This window comes from Numenius arquata, chromosome 4, assembly GCF_964106895.1.
Source record: "Numenius arquata chromosome 4, bNumArq3.hap1.1, whole genome shotgun sequence".
Lineage (NCBI taxonomy): Eukaryota > Metazoa > Chordata > Aves > Charadriiformes > Scolopacidae > Numenius > Numenius arquata.
The window spans coordinates 60,675,910-60,702,238 of NC_133579.1; the positions used below are offsets into that span (position 1 = coordinate 60,675,910).

The 26,329-nt window shown below is 42.4% G+C and overlaps 1 protein-coding gene across 1 annotated transcript; it reads left to right on the forward strand.

The window, feature by feature from the left end:
- Positions 1-25,666, forward strand: LY86 (lymphocyte antigen 86). The gene is made up of 5 exons (XM_074146755.1): positions 1-570; positions 14,443-14,529; positions 15,990-16,118; positions 22,940-22,992; positions 24,913-25,666. Exons 1-5 carry the CDS (start codon positions 450-452, stop codon positions 25,006-25,008), a joined length of 486 nt encoding a protein of 161 aa, XP_074002856.1. The 5' UTR covers positions 1-449; the 3' UTR covers positions 25,009-25,666.
- The last annotated feature ends 663 nt before the right edge of the window (positions 25,667-26,329 follow it).

Genomic DNA, 26,329 nt, shown 5'->3' on the forward strand with positions numbered 1-26,329 from the left:
GATCTGACTGCGTGATTAAGATGGGGCGATTTGGATTGCAATGTGTTGCAGCCAGAAGGGCTAAATAAGCCTGCCTGAAGTCTTAAACCAAATGCTTTGACTTCAAGAGAGGAAACTGGCAGTGAGAGGAAAACTAGACAGTTTGCTGCATTGTTCCAGCCAGCACCGAGGCAGGGCTACGCCGTGCAGTGAGTAGGTGTGATTAGCTCATTTGTTATTAGTTTAAACCGAAGCAGAAAGCAGAAGTCTAGGCACACGGAAATAGCACCCTCCAATTCTGATTAGCCTCTTGTTTATACCACTTGTGGTAAGCTAAGGCTGCATTGGCTCACTTAACCCTTCTGCAGGCACGAATGTAGTAACTCCTGTCTCCCTTGGAGAAAGGCGAGAACGCTTCCCTCCACAGAGGGTTAGCAAGAGACAGAAAAGTAATCCCGCAAACTCCCACCATGAAGACATCAAATGTTTTTGTTCTCATCTTAGTCCTGCTTTACATCGATGGCAGCACAGAATGGCCTACGCACACAGTCTGCAAAGAGGACAACTTGGAAATACATTACAAAAGCTGTGGTGAGATTTTTAAAATTTCCATTTTCCTTTTAGCTGGGCAACAAAGTTGTTCTTACTCAGTGAGAGAGGTTTATAAACCAGGCAATGAATGGAAGGGTTACAATCCCAAGCCAGCGCTGGGTTTTGCAGCTAGAATATTTTTAGTCTTTCAAATACAGCTAGTTTGGTTGATACACACACACAAATTAACCGTATTTAGATAGAAGATAGTAAAGAGAAAATAATGTAAAATTCAGAATAACAAACAGCTGTCAAAAATCCAGTTCAGCATGAAAGGAATTACTAGGATTTTTATCATGAAGTTAGGTTAAAAAAAAAAAGGGGGGAAGACCCTAGATCTTTATCTATTTTACTCCTGGGATCACACAGACTCTTCAATGCACTGATCTGCTCTTTTCCTAACTCGTGGTGAGGCTGTGGTGAAGTGCTTTCTGTCCTCCCACTTGGAGTGACAAGGGACCCAGTGTGACAGTGGGAAGGATTCGTGTTCTCCGCCGTTGCCACTGTGCTCAGTGACACTTCAGCAGCAGCACTTAACAGAGGCTTTTCCCAGGGACCACAGGGTTTGTTCATTCTTTAAATCTGTAGAGAAGGAAAGGAGCAAGTGGCACTGGAATGACTGAAAATGAATTCACTGAATGGTGCCTGCTTTCCACCTCTTGCTTTGCTGGCCGTGTGCCTCTCCTATTGTGCTGATCTGCTTTACAACTGGGACAAAGGGAATTAGATTCACAGACGCCTCATTCATTTTCCGCACGTGATGTGAAAAGCGATTCACGGCAAATGAGCGCCCTAGAGTTTGTTTTTCCAATTCATCCTGATACAAAGGGTTTCCCAGGGGGCTTTTTCTCCCCTGTAGCTTTCATGTGGTTTTGCACACCCATTAAAATAAAGCCAGAAAGGGACAAGAGAAGTAAATAAATATTTGTAATACTATTCTTTACTGACCTGCTCCTAGGAGACTAAAGTCAGGCTTCACATATTATAAATGGGTATACTGCATTAGGAAAATATTTAATTAGATATTGAATACTAAAATAAAGGTAATACCAAAGCTTGTAAGAAATCATTGTGTAAGTTAATTCTGTTCCCTCAACAGGTTTCAGTTAGCATGAGGTGCCTTGTCACAGAGGCACAGGCTACAGTTTGAGTCAATTCAAATGATGATGAAATTTATCTGCTGGGCATGTGTCAGTCAGGTATTGCTTCTTACTATGCACACCACTGGTCTAGCTAAAAAAAAAAAAAAAAAAATGCATTTGTTTAGAGTTTACGTGTCACTTATTTCGGTTTGCCACACCCAGAAAGGTAAGAGGTACAGGAGAAATGTAGGAGAAATTGGCTTGTGCTTCTCAAGCCGCAAAAGATAGCACGGGTAAAGTCCCACCACTGAGAGTCATTTTCTGTTCTCCCAGGCACAGCTACGGGAGAGAAGGTTACACAGACATGGAAACAATGCAAGAATTAAATCAGATTCCTTGTTTGAAGCCCGATTCCTCACTCCCTTACAGCTCTGGCAGATTCAGTTGTGGCAACGCTGACAGCTGCTGTCACAGTGTTCTGCCCTGCCTTTTTCCAGAGGCTACCACACCTGTAGCATCAGACCAGGATGCACCATCTGCATCTCTGCTGCCCAGCTCATAGTCTGGTATCTTGCATAAAACAGAAAAATACAAGGTGTTTTGAGCTGAACTCAAATATCTACAGGTGGGGAGGATAAATCTGCACACACTAGTTTACATTCCCTTCAGAGAAGGCACTGCCCTCACTGAGCTCACTGGCAAGCTCACAACAGTGCCATAGGTGCCGACCACCCTTTCAGGAAAGAGGAAGCTTTGTCCCCACTTCACTTCACTGTAAATGACAACTAGATGGGCAAAATCCAGTTCGTTCTTTAGCTGTGTCCTGCCAACTGTTCCCACCCAGGAGGAAACAGACATGCTAGTGCCTACGTTTGACAAGACCCTTTCCCAACAAACCTTCTCAGGATGACTTTGAGAAGTCAGCAGGCACAGAGTCAATGATAGGCAACTGCCCATACTTTTTAGCTATTTCAGGGGATGACTGCCCTACATTTTCCTCTTATCTGAGAAATCCCCATGATACTTCCTGCTCCACTGAAAATGCCAAAGGATGACACATTTTGGGGGATACAGTGGCCACAGTGATTTCATACCCCAGTATGGGGTATGGGATAAAGGATTCCTTGTTGGCTTCAAGAAGGTCAGGATATCACCTCTACTGTTGTTACTATAAACTCTAGGATGTTATCAGTGAATCAGGGTTGAATCAAGAAAAATTTAAGGAAGTTGACAGAATTTTAGCCAAGAACTTCACAACTTTATTTCTGGAGCTGAGTGTCCTCTATCAACAGATTAATAGACTTGAGCCTCAATGTTTAAAAAGGAGCCAAGTGTTCATTTTTACATTGCAGTTTATCAGATCCTCTCCTATAACGTAGTAAAAATTTGACTAAAGCCAAAAAGTATGAGCTAATATAACCATGAAAAATGTAGCAGAGAAGCCTAGGTGGATAAGTGAAGACCGACAAAGTGTAGCAGTCTTCTGTACCAAAGTGCAAGTCCCAGTTCCCTGTTGCAGGCACTTACCCTAGCTGCATCCTATATCTATAATGGGTAAGGCACACATCAAGCCCCCAGCCTCACTCCGTGTTCTGGATTCTATAGAAAGGATCCCCATCCCCACCCATGCCAGATTAAACATTCAGTAACCAGGACCCCACGGCATGCACCAAAAGAAAGGCCTAGACAAGACCTTAGTGATCAATATAATGCAATTGTAAAAAAAAAAAGTCATCTAAAAGTAATCGCACAAAAATTCTCAGCAGCAAGTCCATGGTGAGAAACTCAGGCTGAGACACGGGTGCTCTAAAAGTGAAGTAAATAGACAGTATGCTGCCTCCCCTGTATAACCACAGGAGACATAACTCCGAGACAGTCTATTTATAGCAAGACATTTCCCATCAGTGCCACTCTTCCTCCCAGGAAGAAGTGACAAAAACGAAGGAAGATCTCAAGTGACCACAAATCACTTTAGAAACCTGGGCAGGGGTCCTGAGATAAAAGCAGCCCAGGTTAACCTCTCCAACTGAGAAAAAAGAACCCTAATTGGCAAATCTATGCAGAGACATGAAAAGAACTGGCTACACAAATGGCTGATTCCTATCCCTTTTAATTTCACAGTGATTTTTACAGTAATAACGCTTTTGATCTTTCCAGCTACATTTTAAAAGGCAATTGTCTGGGAAGGGAAAGGCAGGAAGGCAATAATAGCAAAGTGCCCCGAGCAGATTCCAGTGTCAGGTATCCACCTGAAAGTGCAATGGAGTTGGAGACTACAAAATGTAACTCCTCAACACGTCTACCAGCACCTGCTTCTAGACCATTCATGTAAGCCTAATTGTCTTAATTAGCCATGAAAACATTCTTACAATGCAGTGTTCAAATGGAGCTCTGTTCATAGGGTAAAGCAGGTGATTTCCACTGCAGACATATGAAAAACATTTTTCAAGAAAGAGCTGTAAATATAGTTGGAATGTTAGTTGAGCCTACATCAACAAATCAGTGTTTCAGAATGCCTGTATTACCCAGACCAGTATGCTCGGTGATTAATAAAGGTCTACGTTTAGATTAGAACCTGGGAGATTTCAAAGCTGCCTGCTGCTTGAAACTGTAGATTTCTTGACAGAGCAGAAAAGGTTACAGATAAGGTATAAGGTTCTTAGAAAGGGTCTGGAGAGCATCAACCATTAAGGACTTCGTTTTCTGTGCAGGGGAGTAAATAACAGGGAGTTTCAGGGAGATCTTCAGGAGAGTCAAAGTAGTAGTATTTGAGGATGACCTCTTGAAAAGTATTCCCTAGGCTTTATAAAACACTGTTCAGACTACATGGAAATTTTTTTTCTTTTTACTGTCACAGAAACATTTTCCAATTCATGTCTGATTTCGTTTGCTTTTTCTTTTTTTCACCTGAAGCAAGGTTAATAGCCATCAGATGAAGTTTCAAGAGAAGGAGCAATCAGTCAGTATTCATTTCAACCTCCAGAACCTAAATATAAAACTGGTTTCACCCTTTACAAGTTTTATATCTGCATATCTACAGATTTAAAAATAATAAAACATCTTTACCATTTGCTTTAATTAATGTCTTCTGCTAGACAAAGAAACAGGGCTCTCTGGTCATCTAGAGAACTATTTTTACATCCCAATGCCTCTTCCTAAACAGCGCAAAGTCAGACTGAACTTAGGTTCACTGATCTCCATGACTCTTGCATAGCTCTATGTCACTCTTCCAGGGTCATTTCTAGTAAGCTTTTTCCTGCCCTACATTGGTACAGTAGGAGAGAGCAGCACTGCCCACTTCAGTATGAGCTTGCACTGGATTTCATTTACAGACAGAGAAATTCTCATTTGTATGGCTTTTCTTTAAGATTTGTGAACTCAGATTTGGATCTCTTTTAAAATGACTCCTTGAATTCAACAGGGTTATTCTGGTATAGAATCTGCTCTGGTCAGATAGTGCAATACAGATGCCCTCCTGTCAAACTCTGCTTTGAGAGAACTTTTCAGTGCTTTAAAAAAAAAAAAAAGAAAAAGTGGAGACTGAGAGCCTAGTTAGATTACAATTTTCTGATGACTTATCTGTCTGTGCTGACTAGTTTCAGTCTTACTATGGTCCCCTTACACACTCAGCCCATCATACCCTTTCTCCTATGTACCGAGAGGTCAAATATACTATTTGTCTTAAAATCCTCTTTTTTCTTTTTTAAAAATAGAGCTGTAACATCCATCCCTGCTCAACCAGTAATACCAACTTGTAAACAATCATCACCGCAGCACTAATTTTACACCACATCACTTTCTGTTTTCTCCATCAACCAATGTTACTGGTCCTTTTTCCTCCCTGGCCACACACTTAAATCCTTTAGTTAAAGTATATAGGTAATCCGATAGCTTCAGCTGGCAGAGAAAAGTCTGCAAAAAATTCTCACCTCATGCATTTTCAGGGCAAATGTTCTCCTAGACACTTGGTAAAAGACGGTTCTTTTTCCATTATTCTTTGGGTTTCTGGCAGACAGACTGAGCCAGATGCTTCTCTTGGACTTAATTATTTATTTATTTCCCTCAAGCAGTCTCCAGCAATTGCTTCTACTTCTAAATTATTTAAAGCCACATGACACCAACTCCCCTCTGATCTTTTGTTGCATGAATCGCTAATGGGCAAACAATCAAAGAACTTAAGAATTTCACTTGAAACATTCTTTTTGTTTGTTTGCTTCGTCCAAGCCATCTTAGTGTCATAGCCTTGCTGTTATACTCATCTGGTATAGCTTACTTATTCCATGGGGAAGGCCAGATGTTGACATGCATATTTCTGGCACCTGATCCTAACAAACTGAAGCTATCATCAGTATCAAGTCAGCATAGATATGAGTGCACATGCAAATCTTCTTTTAAAATTTTGGTCCCTCCATGAATTATTAAAAAGTACCTCATCTATTTCATTCCCTGCTTCATTAGAGAGGATTAGAACTTTCTTTTCCTATGTGACCTCTTAAGGTGGTTCTGATTTCATTTTACCTCTTCTTTCATAGAGGGGAGAGCATTTAGTAACTTTTAAAATGTAAATGCTAAGGAGGCACAGGAGACAATTTCATACCTCCAAGGTATGCTGGCAAAAACAATAGGTTCAGCATCTAGACTTTGAACCATTTAGCAAAATCAATATTAATACTTTCACTGAGACTAGTAGTGGAGAGAATTAACCTCAGCTGAACTTTTCCCACCACGCTTTAAATTTTCACATCTAATTTTTTCTCAGAGGTTTCCTCACAGAGCCCATTTCTTCATCAAATCAATGGAGGTCCTGCATCATGGACTGCAAAAGAGGGTTGTTTATGTGTGACAGCCCCTCCTGCTTATCTTTGGCTAGTAAACTAGTAGACATGTTTTCCACCTATTGACTTTTGCCATATCTTTAGTTGTTGTAGTCCCTGAGTCACTAAGGTATCACAAACAGGAGGGGTAACAGCCTGCAAGGCAAGCCATGGGAAAATGTGTTCTCTCCTTTGGAAACAAATAGGACAAACATACCTAGAAAACTGTATGTTGCATTACAGTCAAGTAGTACTGTGTGCAAGGCAGAACTGTCATTTGCTGCTGCATGCTGAATTTGAGTCTTTAGGAAGGGAGCAGGCTAACATACTAAACAGGTGAGTCACAGCTATATCAACAGCTTGATAAAAATTAGAGATTATCTCCCCTATTACATAAAGTAGAAATTATCAAAAGGTACATTCACAGCATAAAGTCAGGAGCAAGAACAAACCACAGTTTCTCATAAGTGCTCCAGTGTAAGTCTTTCTATGTAAGCATATGAAGCATTGCTAGGCTTTCTTTACATTGCCAAATCATCTCATATTGAGCCGTCATCAACGCCTCAAAACAGGTCTGGACCCTACAATGCCTACAGTTTACCAAAGAAAAGAGAGGCAAGAGATCAGGTTCTTGCAGCAAATTAACATCTCTCAGCAAATGTGTCCAAAATAATCTAAGAAAAATTAACACCTCAGAAAAATGCAAAAGAGGACTTAAGCATTATTGTATATTGGTGTCACTGCACCAACTTCAAGGAGGCTTATGGCAACCTAAAACTAGGGAGGAACAGTGGCCATCAGAGATAAGATGTCCAAATACCCTGTATAGAACGAACCACCACATACTGAATCCAAAGCCTTTGATCTGTCCCAGATGCTGCCTGGAGCTCCTGGATGACTTGGGAGAGCTTCCAGTTGCCAAAAGCTGGGATTTTTGAAAGCTACCACAAATTAATTCAATGCACCAGTTTCCTCTTCACCTGAAGATGGATGGCTCCTGTCAAATGATCCAGCAGTGATCAGACAGGCAGGAACCCAGCTAGTTTCCTCAGTGGAGGGAGCATGCCATTCCAATTATAGCCTACTGTCACACTCCTGCAGTGGATTTCAACCCATCCTGGGAAAATGGGAACATTTAGCCCATTTATATGCTGCTGATTACTATTCTGTATAATCAGCGGTAAAGCCTGCTATCCCAGAGCATGGCATGTGTCTAGCAGCAGGGCAGTTTCTAGTAATTTTTGGTTCTATTTCAGACACAAGTCTGCAAGTCTGTTGTGAATCCCCAGTCATACTGGCAAGCACTGATGTCCAGAGATCTGTCTCAAGTAAAGCAGTATAAAGAATGAAGGAAAAAAAAAAAAAAAAAAAAACACATGAAGAGAGAAGAGACAGATCCTATTAGGAAACACAGGCAGTTACTGTATGCATCTCACTCACGCAGTGCATGGTGTTTTCTTACCAACAGATCAGAAGAACAAAGACTTTCTCTCTCTAATACATTCCCTGCTGGGCCCAAATTAATGCAGTATTTTCTTGTTACACTGCTGTAGCTGAAGCCTGCCCTGCCTCCCTTTCTCTCTCAAGGTAACTAGGACAAATCAGGATTATCAAGTACAAATACAGATCTGTATGTGCCATCTCTCAAAGCTAGCATCTTTCAGTTTTGTCTTCTCAAAGAGGTTTAGACAAAGCTTTGTCATACCACACAAAGCACAGAAACGCCACCCCTTTCCAAATACCACTGCTGGCAAAAGAAAGGAAAGTCTCCATGAACCTTCAGGCACTGGACCTCCCCTCAAGCCCTGGCAAACAGCTCTAACAAGCCTGCTGTCAAGAAAGGTGGTTCAGGCAGGAAAAGGCAGGGAGACTCAGGTCAAGTTTTTGGCAAAGCTGCTTTATGCATATTGATGACATCCTTATCCCCAAACACAGCCCTCCAGCTGCAGAGAGCCCCTCACACCTGCTGGCTTCCACACAGCTCTTCAATTAAGCCACCAGCAGCTCCATGGCCACAGGTGGAAGCTGAGTGACCTCAGCTTGGTACCAGGCAAATCTCTTCCTCTCTTCTTCATCTGCCACACTTCAAGCCCTTTGTTCGTGGGCTGAGCCCTCCATCCACATCTGTTCCTCACACCCCAAACGCTGCTACTATTAAAGTCAGTGCCCAACAGGTTTGGAGAAGCTACTGGCCTTCTGAGTTACTGTTTCTGAATATTTGCAAATTTGGACATGAGCTATATTCAACAATGGGTTTTATTTAAAATAGGAAGAGAAAAAGCCTTCATCCTTTATTTAAGCTGATTTTGTAAGACACGAATTGCCTTGCTCTAAAACTAGGGCCATAAACGCTGGCCAGTGATGCCTGTGCCTTAATCTAACCAAGCAGTATATAATTGCTCTTTGCATTACCAGTGTTCAGTATTCTTGAGTGAGGAGTGGAAATGATTTAAACATTGCATAAACACTTTTTTTTAAGCCATATTTTAAGTTTAACTTGCTAATGTTCTGGGGTTTTTTAGCCTATAGATTATCCTGACACCAAATCTTCACCCTTCCCTCTACAGCCATGTAAGTTTTATAAGAAAGGAAGCAGAATCATTAGCTCTATTAGGCATCTTCAATAGCTTCAGGTTTAAGCAGACCTCAAAGACCACAGGTTGATATCTTTGTTTGCAAAGGGGAACTCCCACGGGCTGTAGCCCCCAGGACATTAAGGATACATGAACTGTAATCTTCCCTATTCCTTCACCTCCATGCTGCCAAAGCAACCCAGAGAAGTACAGGAGAAAAAACATACCATGACTTCTGCAAAGGAGGCCAGAGTGCCTGTCAGAACTGCCAAAAGCTGGTCACATCTGAAGTGAGCTTTTCAGGATAAAGCATCCTCATGATAAACTAGACACAGCCAACATGAGTCTCACAATTTAGTCTGCTCCCCTCTGAGCAGAGGGTCGATCTGCTCCCCCCAGCCATGTCTGGACACGACAGTGACATGTAGCAAAGGCAGGCCCAAAGGGAAGTTCATTAAACTGAAGGTGCTCGGGGAAATCTAGATGCACAACTGGAGAGCTGCTAATTCACCTGATGCTTCTTCCTCAGTACCTTTTAAGTAGATTCTAGTGTCAAATATAACCTCGAGCATTCAGGTTAATTTATTTAAATAGATATTAAAAAGAAAATGTTGAGTGAATACATAAAGTCTGAGATCCCAAACAGTTCCTCATTCTTTCCCTCTCCTTTCATCACTTTCAACGTTGTAAGGACTAATGATTTAATTTTATTAAGAGCTTTGAAGGTGAGGAGTGTTGGGTAATTACTAAGTATGTTTCTTCCTTGTGCTAATTTCCAGCTCCTCTGGCACCAGGCTGTCCTTGTATGACCCTAGCCAAGTGCAGCTATGTCATTCCATTCAATTCTGTGGCTTATCTGCTCCTAAAAGTGTTATTTTGAAACACCCAAAGCTTACCAATTTGGAGAGTCTTCTCACCACTGCAAGACTCACAGATGCGGAGTCTTACAAGCAAACCTTGCCTGCTCGCTGCTCCCATTCACTCATACCACTGTTTTTTATGCTTATATGGAAACAATGTGATTTTAGACCAGATCCAGTTGAGAGTGGATAGTTAACAAGACGGACGGGAGGGAGAGAGAAGAATAAAAGACAGAGGCTGTTGCATACCAGTCCAGCAAAATTCCTGTAACAGGTGCTTCCCATCTGGCCATGCAGTTTCTGTAATGGCCAGTTAGTCATCTAGCAGCTCAGGCTTTGAAGGACATAGCCATAGTGAGCTAGCATATTATCATTCCCAGCTGTCTGCTTCATCTTCCTGCTGGAGATCACCTCCCAGAGAACAGGAGGCTGTGGGGTGCAAGTGCAGCCCCAGATCACAGCCCTGTGGCTTGGTGCACACCCATGTTCAGCAAGAGTGTGAGCTGGTGGCCCCACAACTGTAGTAACCAAGGCATGAAGGTGTGTTCCCATCCATTGCCCCTGTTACTGAGGTAATAATCTCCATCAAAAGTACAAGGCTTGCAGCCAGGAGGGTCACTTAGAAACACCACTGTAAATACAGCTGAGCTAATTTACCTATGAACCTTCTGCCAAGAACAAGAGCAGGAAAAGAAACTCTGAGAAGTTCAATAACTCACCTGAGCTTCTAGGCTGTACTACACGTCTGCACAGTCTTCTGGAAAAAGCCAGCCAAATTCATTGCTGTGAACACCTTGCTATACTAAGCCAGGCTGAAATCTTGCACCATGGTGCCACTACAGGTGCTGTGCAAGGAAAACCATATACCAAGCCAATATAGCAATAAACCTCCACTAGGGCAACTTGGGTAAGGGTGAAATAGGAGGTGGGATACAGAGGGTCAGCTGGCACTGTGCCATGTAAGGGGCGAGCAGTGGCAAGATACCAGGTACGCCCCAAATTTACCTCTCACAAAGCAGGATTGTACTACAGAAGCCAGTCTTCAGTGAGAGCTGTACATTCAGTACTAGACACAGTTGAGAGCTCAGCATTAGCCACAGCACCAAGTCCAAGTAACAGGTCTAAGAGATCTTACAGTGCATTGATTGTTTACAAAACCCAAAGACCTGTCTTTCTCAGAGCAGTTGCCTGAAAGCTTCAGAACTGTCTCTAGAGAAACTTCAGTCAAAATCCTGCTCCCAGGCACCTTGATGCTAGCTGTAAATACATTGCAGCCCAAGCCCTTCTCACTAGATAGACACACACAAAAAAATGCCCATTTTCCCCCCAATAAGCAGATTTTCACTGATAAACCTCAACACGCTTACAAAATTTCCAGCAGCATTCTAACTGTTGGTAATATATCAAGGCTGAACTGGTAAAGCAGAACTCTGCAACCAGTTGAAGAGTTTCTAGCTTTAATTATGGAAGAAGGAGCAGATTGAAGGGAGTGGGTGGAGGGAAGTCTGGGAACATACAGTACTGCACTATGAAATGTTGCAGGGAAGTGGAAGGCTGAAGGGCAGCCCCACGTATTTTAGAGTTTTAACGGTAAATGTTATTGCTCTGCACATGTGAAAGACATAACATGTATTTTTTTCAGTCTAACCAGCTCACTTCAGATTGAGGCAAACAAGGAAGAATAAGTATTAAACCTCCATAAGAGACACACAGTGACTCACAGTTGTGCATCTCAGATGAAACACAAAAATGGCAATTGCCTCGAGTTGCCTTTGCCACACGAGGGACTCCTCAACGTTTAAAGAAAGAGGGGTATGGCACACTACCTTAGTTCACAGTGCACAGCTGAATTTACAGACATCTTCACTTATCAAATGGTTAAAAACACTGTTTTCTTTAATTTCCTTTTAGCAGCAACCTTTCTGCCTACATGTTTTGGAATCCACACTCCCTGGCACCATAGCTTTAGCAATACAGCCATCCTTTCAATTGATTCCAGCAGGAGGCCCCCACATACACCACAATATCTAAGATGTTGGATTGCAAAGTCATAGCCTGAATTTCCACAGGGAGACAGTCAGAAAATTAATTGGGGTTCTTTTGCCAGTGGAAAAGTGTACATTTCTCAGCAAGACAGTAACAACACAAAATCCAAGCTCTCTAATTCACAAATTTTGCTGGAATTTCTCATGTGACTGCTTCCGTGCTCTCTTCCTCTGGGGACCAGACAACGCTTCTCTGTATAGCCCAGAGCCCTATGCTGCATCCCTAGCAGTGCGGTAGAAGACACCATGACTATAAAGCACCATGAAATATGTCATCTAGCAAAAGAGCATAGAAAAAAACCCAAACAGGCATGAAAAGTCCAAACTAAAACAACCCAAAAGTCAGGTTCATTGTAAGAAGCCGATGCTTTCCAGATAAACTTGGTTTTATGAACACTCCCTTTCCATCCAAACAGTTATTGATGAGAAGTTTTGAACTAAAAATTCAACTTCTAGCCCTAATGCCATGATTTAATTTGTTGACTAAAGCACAGTCTGGTCTCTTTGAAAAGAGACGAGCATCATATATATTCCAGTGCCATTTTTAACTATAGCTCCCTCTGGAAATTACAGAGCCGACAATTTTAGTCCAGTACTGTTTGTAGGCATCAATGCCCAAGTTACTCTGATCTGAGCATCTGCTTCCTGAACCTTATCATCACACAGCACAGAAAACAGAAATGAGGGGGGCTCTTGCAGAAGTCCAGAGGAAAGCGGAAACCAAGCCCTGAGAGGTGGCAGAGCCCAGAGGGGAAGCAGGCATAACGGTCCTGGAGAAAAGAGAAGTTTGACACACTTTCCAGCTGGAGCAGGAAACTGCCCTCCTACCAGATTGCAACAGCTTCTGAAGTTGCAATAACAAAGTGAGAACTGACAGGAATATGGAAAGGGAGGAAAAACGCCCTCTGACTCCTGTCACACTTGAGCTGATAAACAACCCCAGGTACTAACACTTTATGTCCCAAGCAGATCATGCAACTGCAGAGACTTCTTTAGTGGTGTGGAGGACAAAACCCAGAACAGGGACACAGAGCTGTGGAAAATACCAGTGACTTATGTCCCTCCTTTAAACAGTTGTTTTAATTTACCAGAACTTGGGAGCTCCTTTTGGACAACACTGAATCCGTGTGCTTGCAGAGCCTGTCTTAGAGCCCCAAGCTCCTCACAGCACTTTCATTCATTTCATGCATGCCTCTAAGCAATCAGGCTTTGATCACCCATTCTTGCCCCCTGCCAGCTGCTACAGCTGTGGGGCACTGCTGCAAAAATGGGGTCAGACTATGGAGATGCCACCTCAGCCTCACAGAGGACACTCGTGACTCAAGTTTCACCACAGCATCAAAGGAAAATTCCCTCAACCCATTATTTTCAATTCAGTGAGAAGATCGCCTCAAGCAACAATAACTTAGAAACAGAATTCAATTCCCAAGTCTATAGTTTGTCACCACCAGCTCTATATAAACCAAGGAGCCTACAGCTGCTTCTGCACATGCTACAGTCGCTTCCCTTGTTTCTACAGAGAAGGAAGGTGGATGCACAGGCTAGGTGGAAAGCCACCATGAGGGACAAACGTATGCCAAAAACAAGCCTTGAGGCTCAAGATGATACGCTTCCAAACTGGCCAAGTCTTTCACCTCCAGCCACAGCTCTGGGAAACTCTTGCACATGCTGTTGGTTGTGGCAGATGAGCTGTCAGTTGTTGCTGCTGGCTGTCACCAGAGTGACATGTCGGCAAGCCTGCAGGCATAGCACAGAGTCTCATGGAGGCTAGCAAGGAGGAAGGTGGAAGTGAGGAGGGGGAAGCAATTGCGCTTGTACAAGACCTTTGGAGCTTGATGCAGAGAAAGTGGTACTGTAGGAACTGGTAAGAGCCACACGTTAGTCATCAGCTGTAGGGCTCCCTTTGACCTCAGCTCTGCTAAAGTCTCCCAGAAAGAGAGAAACATTGAATATTTCCTGGATTAGAAAGATCACATGATGGTGGACCCAGCATGAAATACTGCAGGATCTCAGTTACAGAACTTTATTTTCATTTTTGGACTTTTCATCCCACTTCAGGATTCTGTTTCCCAATTAGCCTTGCCAAGCCATCTTGTGACACAAGCGAATTAAAAACGTCATCATAACCAAAGAGTGCTGAGGAAGGAATGGTGATGTGTAGAGCCTGGGAAGAGCAGCTGTGCTAAGACTTCACTGTTGAAAGAGTATTGACTACCCACCACCACAGGGAACTTGCTTTCCCTGAACTTGGCTCATTTTCCCACACAATAGGTTTTAGCCACATATGGGCATCATCTGAATGTGTTCCATATTGAAGTGGCAGAATGGACAGAAGTAACTATTAATCAAAAGGTATGGGAGCTTTGAGCACATCTTGGAGAACTTTTAAGGAGTATGTAATCTGTTTTTTATAACACTTCCATATTTTATTGTTTTCTTCTCTGCAGTGTCTCATTAAAAATACAACTTGTTACCTACTGCTTTCTGTCTCCAAACAGATCCCCAGCAAGACTTTGCTTTCAGCATTGACCGTTGTTCTGATGTCGCAACCCACACCTTTAACATTAGAGCTGCTATGGTCCTAAGTAAGTGAATTACTGTTTTCTCATGCCATAAACAGGTAATTCATGTGTGAGTGCTGGTATTAAGGAGTAAGGGTGACAACCTCCTATAAAATACAAATGGACTTCGTTTCTGAGAAATTTCAAAACCTGCATGGGGCTACAGAAATATCAGTTCTGTTATCAGCTCAGCCTCAGACTATGCAGGTCATATCAGCCCTCAGCCCCTATTCCTTTCCTACCCTTCATCTGTACATATCGATAGCCAAGCTGGGGGCTGTTCTAGAGCTTGTCTTCACAGCTAAGCCTTCTAGGGAGAATCTTGTTGAGTGAGACAGCTACAGCACCCACACTCTGTGTCAGCACCAGCAGTGCTCAGCAAATTGCCAAGGCTGACCCTTGCAGAGAGGAAACTGAAGGGGCTCCCAGAGATCAAGGTGGGGGACACCTCTCTGCTCCCTCCCGGGCATGCAGAGAAGCATGCTGGGGGAGTGCTAAGGAAATTCTGGGGAAGGGCTGGCCTGAGGCAAGAGTCATGCCATCAGCTCACCACCTGTGCTAGCTGAAATTATACCCTTCAGCAATTGACTGATCAGCAATATAAGGTTAAAAGCAGAACCGCATTTGAGCTAACAGACTGGGCGAACTAGTTAATATTAGCCATAGCTTGTTTTGTGATCCTTGCACGGAAAGCCACCTTCTTGCAACCCTGTTAGCCTCAAGTTCACCTAGAACCTCTGTTACCAGAGCATAGATATGATTATGCTGCTGTATGCTCCTAGTGCTGAAAATAACTTTGTGTGCCAAATGTCTTTTAGCACTTGGGAATGCTTCCTTGCATGCGAAAGTTCTCCCTCTTGTGAGACACGCTGCCCTTTTGCCTGGGGAGCATCAGGTGGCTATAAAGTTAAACAAGCCTGCAAAATCACATTACAGACATTTGCAAATACTTTCCCAACAACTCAGAGTTGTTGGGAATCCCTCTGAATCCAGTAGCCTCACTGGCTGTACCTATGTCAGCAAGCCAGGCACAGGCAGACAACCTCCCAGCACTGCCATGCTGCTATGCTGGTCCCTGGCACAGGTTTGGCTCAGGCCAGCTACCATTTTCCCAGGCAGCGGCCACAGGCTGCTCCGTGGGGCCCATTGGATATAGCCCCTCTGCTAGACACAGTGGAGAAGAAAGTTTAAACATATGGACACAAGATTTACTATGCCAGTTGGCCTCGGAGTCTGAGAATGGTAACGGGCATAGTTTATTTAACAATAAAGATATATGGCATTGTGTTCTCTGCTATATACCTTCCCAGGACTTAGAGACTTGTTCCTGAAGCATGGATTTCTATGTATTGGGAGTTCTCAGTGAAGAGAAAACATTCAATAGCTTTAGCAGCAGGGGAAAAAATGGAATCTTGTTAAAAATAAAGTAATAAACTTGTTTACCCTTGCACTTTCTCTGAGCTCTCCTTCTGCTTTGTGTGTAGGACACAGCATCAAGGAACTATACGTCAAGGTTGACCTGATCATAAATGGAAAGACCGTCTTAAGCTACTCAGAGGCGCTTTGCGAGCCGGGTCATTCTAAACTTATTTTCTGTGGAAAGAAGAAAGGAGGTAATTTAGGTAGCACTCTAAGTGTTTGATGGCTACTGAATACTCCAAGCAGGATGCACCCGCTGTGCTGTTGAACGCACCAATACATCGTAATGTTCTGTTTACTTCAACAGCATGTTAATGGATGACAGAAACACAGTAGGACAGAGACATTTTAATTTCAGAGCCTGCTTTTTCCCCTAACCTGTTTGCTTGCTTTGTTTTTAATCACAGAATATTGCATGCACATGGGATTTCAAGTCCATAAAAAAATAACTGTGGTAATGTGACCCCATGCAACAACAGAAAGGTTCATAAACCCTATTTATAGCCACATGGCTGTCATGTGAGCAAGAAGTATGACAAAAATAAAGGCCAGTTCTGTAAAAGAAATGGCTGAGCAAACAAACAAGTCGTTCTGAACATGTTCTTCACTATTAAGCAAGTAACACTTCCTGTCCTTAAAAGCAGTTCCCAATTCACTTTAAGAGGAATTGAATAAGGATATTGGAACCAAGGTACTATTTGATACCATCTGTGGTTTGTATCTTGTTTCTACTCAACACATGCCTACACAGCTGTCAGATGATTTTGGTTCATGCCAGTCAAACTGCCCACTGGTGCAGATTTGCACTAGTTGGTTTACAGTGACATTAGTTGCCCCCAGAAAGTAGGCATCTTTGGTCCCAGGTGAGCCTGGCACCTCAAGGTCCCTTCTGCCACAACACAGACCAGGTAATGCAAAGCTAGCCATGGTATGTCTGGAAGAGCAGTAGTCATGCCTCTGGACTGTAATATCCATGTATCTTAAGTGGTTATTTTAAAGTCTCTCTTACATCAGGATTATCTCTTTAGGCTGATTTTAAAATAAGCAGGTAGAGCTGCCGGGAAGTTTCAGAGTTGTCAGAGCACCAGTTAGTTTCAGAAGCTCTGTTTTCCTTCCATTCGCTTGCATCTCCATCCTGATAACACTGCAATAATTCATGTGCAAGGGCTATGAGTTTAAAGACCATGCACAGCAAGCACTACTGCTAAGATGGGTCCTGGAAAATTACTAAGACATTTCACACAGCATAGAAATATCACAAAGAGTAATAGAGAAATGCTGCATGAGCAACCAATTATGTAAATCCTGTAAGCCAGAGAGACAAAAAAATTAAATTCAGAGGTTTCTTCAATTGTGTATTGAATTACAAGGGGAAAAAAACCACCCACAGACCTACCGAAAAACTATCTTACTCTGATGAAGTACTAAATAACATCCTTTAGAGAACACATTGAGGAGAAGTAGAGTCAGTCCTGAGGTGAGCACAAACTGCTATTCACACACTAAGCCACAAAGCCAAAGCCTCCTGGGGTTTACAAGTCCCTTAAACTGACAGGTGATTGTTTCTACTAATTGAAGTACTTTACGATATAAAAACATAGTTGGTTGTTTAAATAATACTATATATCTTCATTTAGAATCATCCCTAAGTTAGTGCAAGGACCTCTACCACACACTTTTTAATACACGCTCTCTTGTTCAGTAGCTGTTTTTATTTAGTAATTAAATCACAGTGGGAAAGAAGTGAACTTTCTCAGACTAAGGTTCAAACTGAAAACGTGGTATTTCTTAATTAGTTGACATTTGGTTCTAACCCTTGTTTTCAGACACAGAATTGAGCCGAAGCCCAATTTGAGGCAGTTCAGCACAGCCATAGTTTACCACATTAGCACAGTTGTAAATCTAACCTAATACATACACAGAAAGGACAACGTTGTGAATGGCCAAGTATGCAGCCTAGCAAAGGTACAGAGGAGCAGGTAGCTCTTTCAACTGAAACTTTCCATGAAGAGCCCCTTTTTTCCCTGTTTTACGGGCAATATTTCCAGCATCTGGCCAGACCTGACCTGAGTTTAAATATAGTTCCACACAGAATTTGCTTACCTTCCACAAGGAGGACAAAAATTTCCTGTTCTTCCTTCTCTCAAAATGAGACGAAACATAGTTCTGCAACAGGTTTTGTTGGTCCACTCACTCGTGTGAGCAAACAGAGCAGAAGCTACAAGGAAAAGAGACTTATAAGAGCCAGATGTAGCAAAGACTTGGGTGTTTGGTGTTATTTTATTTTTCTACGCTCTCCTACAATACTACAGTTTTGCCATGACTGAAAATACTTTAGGAGACTTAATATAGCTGCAGCTCTCATGTTCATCATAATCATATAGTATTTACTATTTGTGTCAGGCAAAGGTGACATCTGGCACTGCTTGCTGGGACTCCTAAATAGAATTCCAAGATATTTTTCTTTGAGCTATATGCCTGTTGTAAAGTTGTTAGCTCAAAGGTTCCAAGGGCCATTGTCCATTTAAGAGCCATGGCAGCAAAACCGCTAAGTTCTTTGTGGCATAACGTGAACTCAGCTCTTCCTCTTTTTTGGTAAAAAGTGCTGGTTATTCCCCATTTCCTCAAAAAAAACCAAAAACCAAAACCAAAACAAACAAACAAAAAAACCAGTTACATAAGATTAACAGATTTCCCAATGCAATCACTAAAATCAGAGAAAAAGACCTACCAGGGTAATATCTAGCAATGTGCCGACCACAACTTGCAGGCTTAAACAAAGCTTACTCACAAAAGATAGTTGCATCCTCTGCAACTCCTCTTTCAGGCCCAACTGATAAAGGCACCACCAGAGCACTTGCACCATTCCTTGCGCACAGTCCCAAACCATAGTGGAACACCCCATCTTGCTTCAGACCTCCATTCTTTACATCATTGCCTCTTTCAGTAGGTGTTACAGTGAACACGTTTCTAAAATAGTATTTGCGAATAAAAGTAGAGAACATAACATGAATTGCAGAACTGGGTATCACATTGAGAGTTTAGGTATGTGTTTCTGAGAAAGCAGCTACACCACAAAGCTAGGTCTTTGGGCTGATATACAATGTCATCTTGCTTAGCCCCTTCATCTCACTTTTTCCTCCCCAGTAAAGAGAGTAGATGTTTCTCACCCAGCTATGTATTTATATACATTTTTCTCACTCAACTACACATCCATAGCTGGCAGTTATTCGGATCATTCCTGCATCCCTAAAACTCACAGAAGTTGTGTGTCAGTTGCATGGGTACAAGATCGTGTCCTAGAAGAACTCAAACATGGAGCATTTCAGTTCTAAAAAGATTTAAAACAGAAAAAGGAAGAGGTGGGTGCAGATGTACAGGGCCTTTATATAGTATAAGAGTGCGAGAACATTTAAAGATTTTCAGTGCAAGGAAGATTTGAGAAAGAGGAGTGAGAATTTCATTATAGGTGTTTTGTCAGAAATGAGAGGCATCTTCACGATAAATGATAACTAGTAACTTGAAGTAATCCTCAGGAAGTTCTTACTTACACATTTGAAAGCTGTGCTTCAGACTGGAAGCTACTAGAGGCCTGCTCATTTGCAGGGAAAAGGACTAAGTTACTTTTGGTAGAAACAACAAGGAAAAGCTGCTACAACAAATACAATAATATTACCTTGAATCAGTGATATATTAGGAATGTTTTCCAGGATGCTCTACAAAAATCACCTTCAGTTAAGTCTTTAAGGAAAAGGGTTGAAAACAGAAGGTGAAGTGAAAGCACATCACTGATGACAGCATGCTTGACATATACCATAACTTACCAGCAGACCAATAAAAACATAGGTGAAGTTTTAATTGGAAAAATACACTTGTGATTTATGCTGTTCCCAAAGCTCATACATTTTTTGCAACTACATCTGGGCTTGCTCTAAAAAGACCACAGAATTCTTTCAATGAGCTAGGCTCAATGTTTGTGACAGTTACACATACTGCAGCAGATGTGTTCACCCTCTTTCAATGGAGGAATGTAAAAATGTATGAATATATGGAGGAAAATGTATGGGTATATGAAGGATGCTGTGATAAACTACAGCTCTTAAAGCCTTGGAGGATGTTTACACTTCTGGAATTATAGCAGAGATCTTCATGTGAGAGGAACACTGAATGGGCTTTGAAATGCCTGATCCAGCCAGCACAGGCACAGAGAAGGTTGCCATGATCCAAACAGAATATGAATGGTAAAATTCAGCAGATCTACGTATCCATTTTATTTCCTGGCAGGTCTCAACTAGCTAAAAATGAAAGCTGCCCTTGCTTTCCTGTCAGAACGTACTTTCAAAGCAGCATAGTCCTTCCCCTCCGCTCTATTGTTGAAGCAAGGAAGGTCACAAGAGTATTCTAGGGGCCTGGTTACAGAACCACAGAACTATTGAGGTTGGAAAGGACCTCTGAAGGTCAGTTAGTCCTTCTACTTAATCAGGGCCACCTACAGCTGGTTGCCCAGGACAGGTTTTTGAATATATCCAAGGATGGAGGCTACACAACCTCTCTGGGTGACCTGAAAAAAAAAAAAAACATCATTCCTGATGTTCAGAAGAATCTCCTGTATTTCAGTTTGTGCCCACTGCCTCTTGTCCTGTCACCAGGCACCACTGGAAAGAGCCTAGCTCCCTCTTCTTTGCACCTTCCTTTCCAGTGTTTGTGCCTGTTGATGTACTCTTATCAAATCTTTCTGTTCTCTAGGCTGAACAGTCCCAGCTCCCTCAGCCTCTCCTCATTGGAGAGATGTTTCAGTCATATCAGTCATATGAATTGCCCTTCACTGGACTCGCTCCTGTAGCTCCATATAATTAGTAATTGTGAACCACTACAGGACCCCTGGTTAGAAAGAGCTAATTAAGGGCAGTGCTGAAGCACAGAGAAGTAAACATGAACCTCAAACTGGAAACACAGCACCTAGCTCCACAGTTGGAGGCTCCCTAAAAGATAGTACAGCCCATGAGAGTGGCTCCATTGATCACCAAGCAAAGGCATAGCTACCACACATCAGAGCGATCATGGAAAACTTCTCAGAGGACCGAGGCAGGGCCCTAAGACTGCATTCATCTAGCTCTGCTGTAATCATTACTTTGTCACAGCAGAGTCTGGGCGAAAAAATAGCTTCTACCTACACTGAATGAGAGATTAGCATTGCCATCATTTCAGAAACAAATTTATGGCCTGATAACTCCTACTTCATTTTAAAATACAGGCTTTGCAGAGCTTGAATGCTGCATCTGTATGTTTAGATTCTGGATGGCTTTCTGACAGCCTAGGTGAGACCCTAATGAGCCACGTGTTCCAAAAGGAGATTCCATGTCTCTGTGGGAGAAGGACTTTGGGGAAGGGTGATTGTTCACAGCCCAGTTTCCTCTCCACTCTCCTCTGCTGCCATACAAGATTTGCTAGACTCAGAGCTGACTGAAGGAAAGACAGCCAAACAAGGCTTTCTACTGAACGAAAGGACACACACAAACCGTGAGCCACACTATTGCATGGTCCACACCACCCTGAGGGGGCAGCTCACAATATGGGTTAGCCTACATCAACACACACATCTCGAGTCCCAAGTCATGCAGTCTGCAATGCCTTTAACTCCCTTTTAGACTCTAGTAAAGTTGTGAACCGAGAAGTGGGCTGTACTGTATTTTTAAAATTCTTGAGTCACCACTCTCTGCAGCAGAGATGTGTCAGACTTCAGGGCTCTTGCTTCATGCACAGAAGCAAGCAGCAATGGTGACTGCTCTTTGAAAAGGGGAAGACTTCTTGGTGTCCAGGTGAAGTATCCAGGGATGCAGAGGAGAATGAGTACAGTATGAGTGCAGTATGAGTGCTGCAGTATAGTTGATCAGTTTAAGTTACAAGCCAAATCATGTTTATTCTATTCTCCGTTTTGGTATTAGGTTTGTCAGGTATTCAGTTTGGTATTCGGTTTTTTTGCAGAATTGAGAAGTTGTGCATCTTCACCTCCCAGGATCATCAGGGCATTATGTTTAACAAACTCCTTGTTGATGCAAAGGTTTTGAACACCAGTGATGTCTCAGGTTTCTCCTACTCTTTTCCTAGTTTATCTTATAGTCATGATTCTTTCATATAAGTTTATTACAAGGCATTGACTAACATTTCATAGCATGCGTGGGCAAGACCTTCTGTGGACTCTTTTCCAAGTCAGATACCTACTACATGGTAGGATGGACCATACAGCATAAACACGTTACAAACCTTTTGTCCAACCTTTCACAAGAAACAGTTTAAAACAGCACAGTGAGACTGGACTAAAACAACTCTTTAGAAGTGACAAGCATCAAGATACCAGCACATACTCATAAATATGATGAAACACTCCTCTGTCACTGTCAAAGTAAAGAATGTTTCATGACACCTACAAAAGAGAATTTTTAAACAGTTCTTAGACTTTTCCATGACTTGTGGAAGGCAAGTTCTGCAAGAAATTCTGAGATACCAAAACATCTACAAGTTTTATTTTCAGTCAAGTCTGCACAGTTTGGCCCAGTAAGCTATGAAAAAGTAGGAGGAACTGCAGAACAGCTTGCTAATTCTGTCCATTAATGCCAAAGTTGCCCTTTCTTCAACAGCAAAAAGCAAGCGTGCCTTGTGATTAGGGAAATCAGGATTGGAAGGTGGAACTCCTGGGCTCTATTCTAGTCACCAACACAACTTGTGATGGCTTTAGCACATCATGTAACTTCAATGCCCCCATCCTCCCCTCAGACAGGGACTGCAGGTCCTTCTTGAGCCCAGGCTCTGCCCTGCTTTCCCTGTAAGGCAGTACACATCCTGACATTTCTCTCAGGAGGGCTGTTGCAAGACTGTGTATAGAGCACTTTGCAGTTTCATAACACTTGTCACTGGAGCACTTTAAAGTGTTATTACAAAAAAGCATCTATGATCGGCTTCTTGTTTCCTTCATGTGCTGCATGTCTAACCACCCATCACCTTTTTTGCTTTTCAGAACACCTCTACTATGAGGGACCAGTCACACTGGGAATCAAAGAAATCCCACAGGTAAGTTGGTCACAGCTGTGCTCCCAAGCAGAAAGGCTTTCTGGGTGAGGTATGGCCAGAGGACTACCAGCAATCACATCAGCATATTCCAAGCTCCCCCAGCCAGCACATTGGATCTGATAGTGTTTACATGACTAATCCTTTTCAATATGGAATTAAGCGGCTTTGCTTAAAGCATTTGAAAGCCACTATTATCGAGAGACAGACAAGTTTTCTGAGGATAGCAGACAGGTTTTCACACAGGGTGCTAGGCCACCTTATGCAGGCTGTTCTCCTGCCCTTACTAGCCTGCTTCCCTAAAGGCTATGCCTAGAGATGCTGTATTGAGTAACACCATTTATTCTCTTGCACTGGCGTGCCCAAGCTCGTATCAGTCAGCATCCTGCTCCAGCAGCAGCTTTACTAACATACTGAGTACACTTCTGTAATAAAGGCTCTAGACAAACTGAGTAACAGGTCTTTAGACAAAGAGGAAGCCCTAGAAACATCCACACAGAGCAGTAAAACTCCAGTTCTGGGAAAATTAGCTGAATTTGGAGCCAGAAATTCTAAGACTGTTCACAATCCTCTTTTAATAAGAATTTTTACCCATGAGCAAAAAAATTATTCTAGAGGAGGAAAAAAAATCTAATCACCAATGAGCAATGGAAATAAGTTATTATAAACTCCCTTCTATGAATGAAACTATAAGCTTTTGGAGAATTAATATGGTTGTGAGAAAGGGAATAGGAAGCCTTCTTTGTTAATTAATCAATCAGGCAAATAAATCCTTGTTGCCAGCATGGAAAGATGGTGTTATTCCATGCAGCAATCATCACCTTCTCATCACAAAGAACAACCTCATCTGAGCAGCCCGAAGGACACTTGTGCAGTCTGCATTGCAATTACAACAAGGCTGTATGAGTGTGTTGCCATTGGGCCTCTCTAAATTTGGATGTTACACTTAACTTGAACCTCTCTGTGAGGACACAGGCCAGTTATTGCTTTAGAAATCCCATGGTAAAACGCAAATGCCAAGAAGCCTGACTCATTCTAGCTGTGCCTCCTTCTACTCCACTTTCAGAAGAGTTCTGAGCCAGGCAAGAGCTTTCTATGGGTCAAAGCCAGGAGGGCCACTGCTGCCAAGCTCTCCTGCCCCAGGGTTTGCTCCCCTCCACACTCCAGAAAAGCCCAAATACTGCAGTGCCTGCAACCTAGAGTGAATGACATCTAGTTCACCTCTTCCTCCAAATGTATTAAACGAGCCTTGTCACCTCTCCTGCCTGGTGTTTCTCCTCCAAGTGTCTGGAGAGAGCAGTTTTGACCAACAGAAAAAAAGCCATGACTTCTTTAAGGTTGAGATTTTGTGCAGTGCAACGATACAAGTTCTCCCCAAATCCTGAATTATTAGTAGTTTTAACTACACATTTTGAAATTAAAGTACCTCTTGTTTTATTATATAGGAATTCATCACAGATTGAGTCACACACATCTCCCAAGGTGCTCTTACAAAAATTTATACCAATAACAGTCTATACACTGTACAACAAGATCCAAGGAAGAGAAGTGCCAGACAACTGAGCACCTCTTCCCCTTCCAGTTACTAAACAGCACAGGCCTTACTGTGCTTGTTCATAAGAAACATGAGAAGTTATATATATTTGAAAGGAATTTTTATGCATCAAAACATTTTGTTCCCCTTGCACTGTTTTAATTTTGAACTTGTGCTGTCAGCATTGATATCCCTGATGAGGGTACTTTGGCAGAAGATATAGGCAAGTCCTTTACCAGTTCTGAATCGCATTTGGACAGGAAAGGTTTTTGAGGAACTTGATGGGAAAAGCGTTATTCTGTTTCTAGGAGGAGGACTCTTTCATAGAAACAGAAGCAGTTATATACTACTGATGGGCTAATTTCTTGCTTTGTGTTTTTCTCATACAGGGAGATTACACTGTTTCAGCGAAGTTGACTAATGAGGATCATGTCACTGTCGCTTGTGCTGATTTTACTGTGAAAAATTATTTAGACTATTATTAGCAACAATCCAGTTTCATGAAAGCTACATACTACCAAAGCTATTCAAGCCAAGTAAGCTGCATGCATGCTACAACGATTCTGAAGGAAATAATCCCCACATGGTGGTTCTGATGTTATTCCTCTTTATAATTCACTATTTCAAGAAGTCACTAGACCCTCTAGTGGTAATTTTATCTCTAAATGCACACTGTAGCCCTTTTTTTTTTTTGCTTCTAATATATACAGCTGCAAGTAGAAAGCATCTGATACCAACATTCTCATCTTAGGATGAAAATAGCATGAGGCAGAACAGGCGAGAGCCTAAACATTTCTTTGCAGTAAGTTATGAAGGTATCCATTTCTAACACAGGCTAAAGAAGACATTCATATGTATCATATATTTTGCAGTTACAGCACTCAAAATTTTCAGTCTTCCCTGGGGTATATCTGCAGCCTCTACTAGTATAGATTTTGTTATAACCACAGAACAAAGACCAAATAGAATGAAAGTGCCTTTTTTTTTAGTGATCCATGCCCTGTCACTGGATTCAGATCACTCAAATCTTCTGGAGTCTACCTGGAATTTTCTGTTCTTTAATGTCTTTGAAGTGATATGTGAATCATTCTGTAGCTAAGCTATGTGCTCTTCTTGTTTCTCAATAAATTCATAATGAAAGGAAATTTTTTTTCATCATTTTTCTTAATGATTCTAGAATCATTCCAAAGCTTAAAGTGGAGGGGGAGGGGGAAGGGAGGGGAAAGAAGACTGAGGGAAGCAAGTTAAATGAGCACTTTTGTTTAATATGAAATATCAGTCATGTTGACACACATTTTATGTTAGCAGAGGACGAACTGTTCCTTGCTTTGAGCATGAAGCCCCAGGAGAAGTAAACATAAATTACACTTCCAGGTGTGGCACATCCCCAAACCCTCTCATTCCAGGAGCCTTTGCACCAGCTGGCATAGCTGATGGGTAGGTAGATAACCAAGCACAGGGCAGCACATTGGATTAGGCTGTTGGGTTGGAGAGTGCAGAGACCTGTTTGGGGGATTGGAAGGATCAGCATAGGCCTGAGTTCCAATTTGGAAAGGTATGGGCAGGAATCAGAGTCACAGGAGGGTCCTGGAGCTGAGTTCAGGCTTACGAAGGATGGTGGTGAGCATTGGGCTGCATGCCTCATCTTGGGGAGGTTCAGCATGTATGGCTAGGGCAGCTGTGGCTCACAGCTGGCCACACAGAAGCTCTGACACATGGCCTTCATCCTACACACCCACATACTGCGGCTCAAACAAATTCCTGAGCAGCAAGAACATCCCTGTTGCACAGACGACCGATGCCACA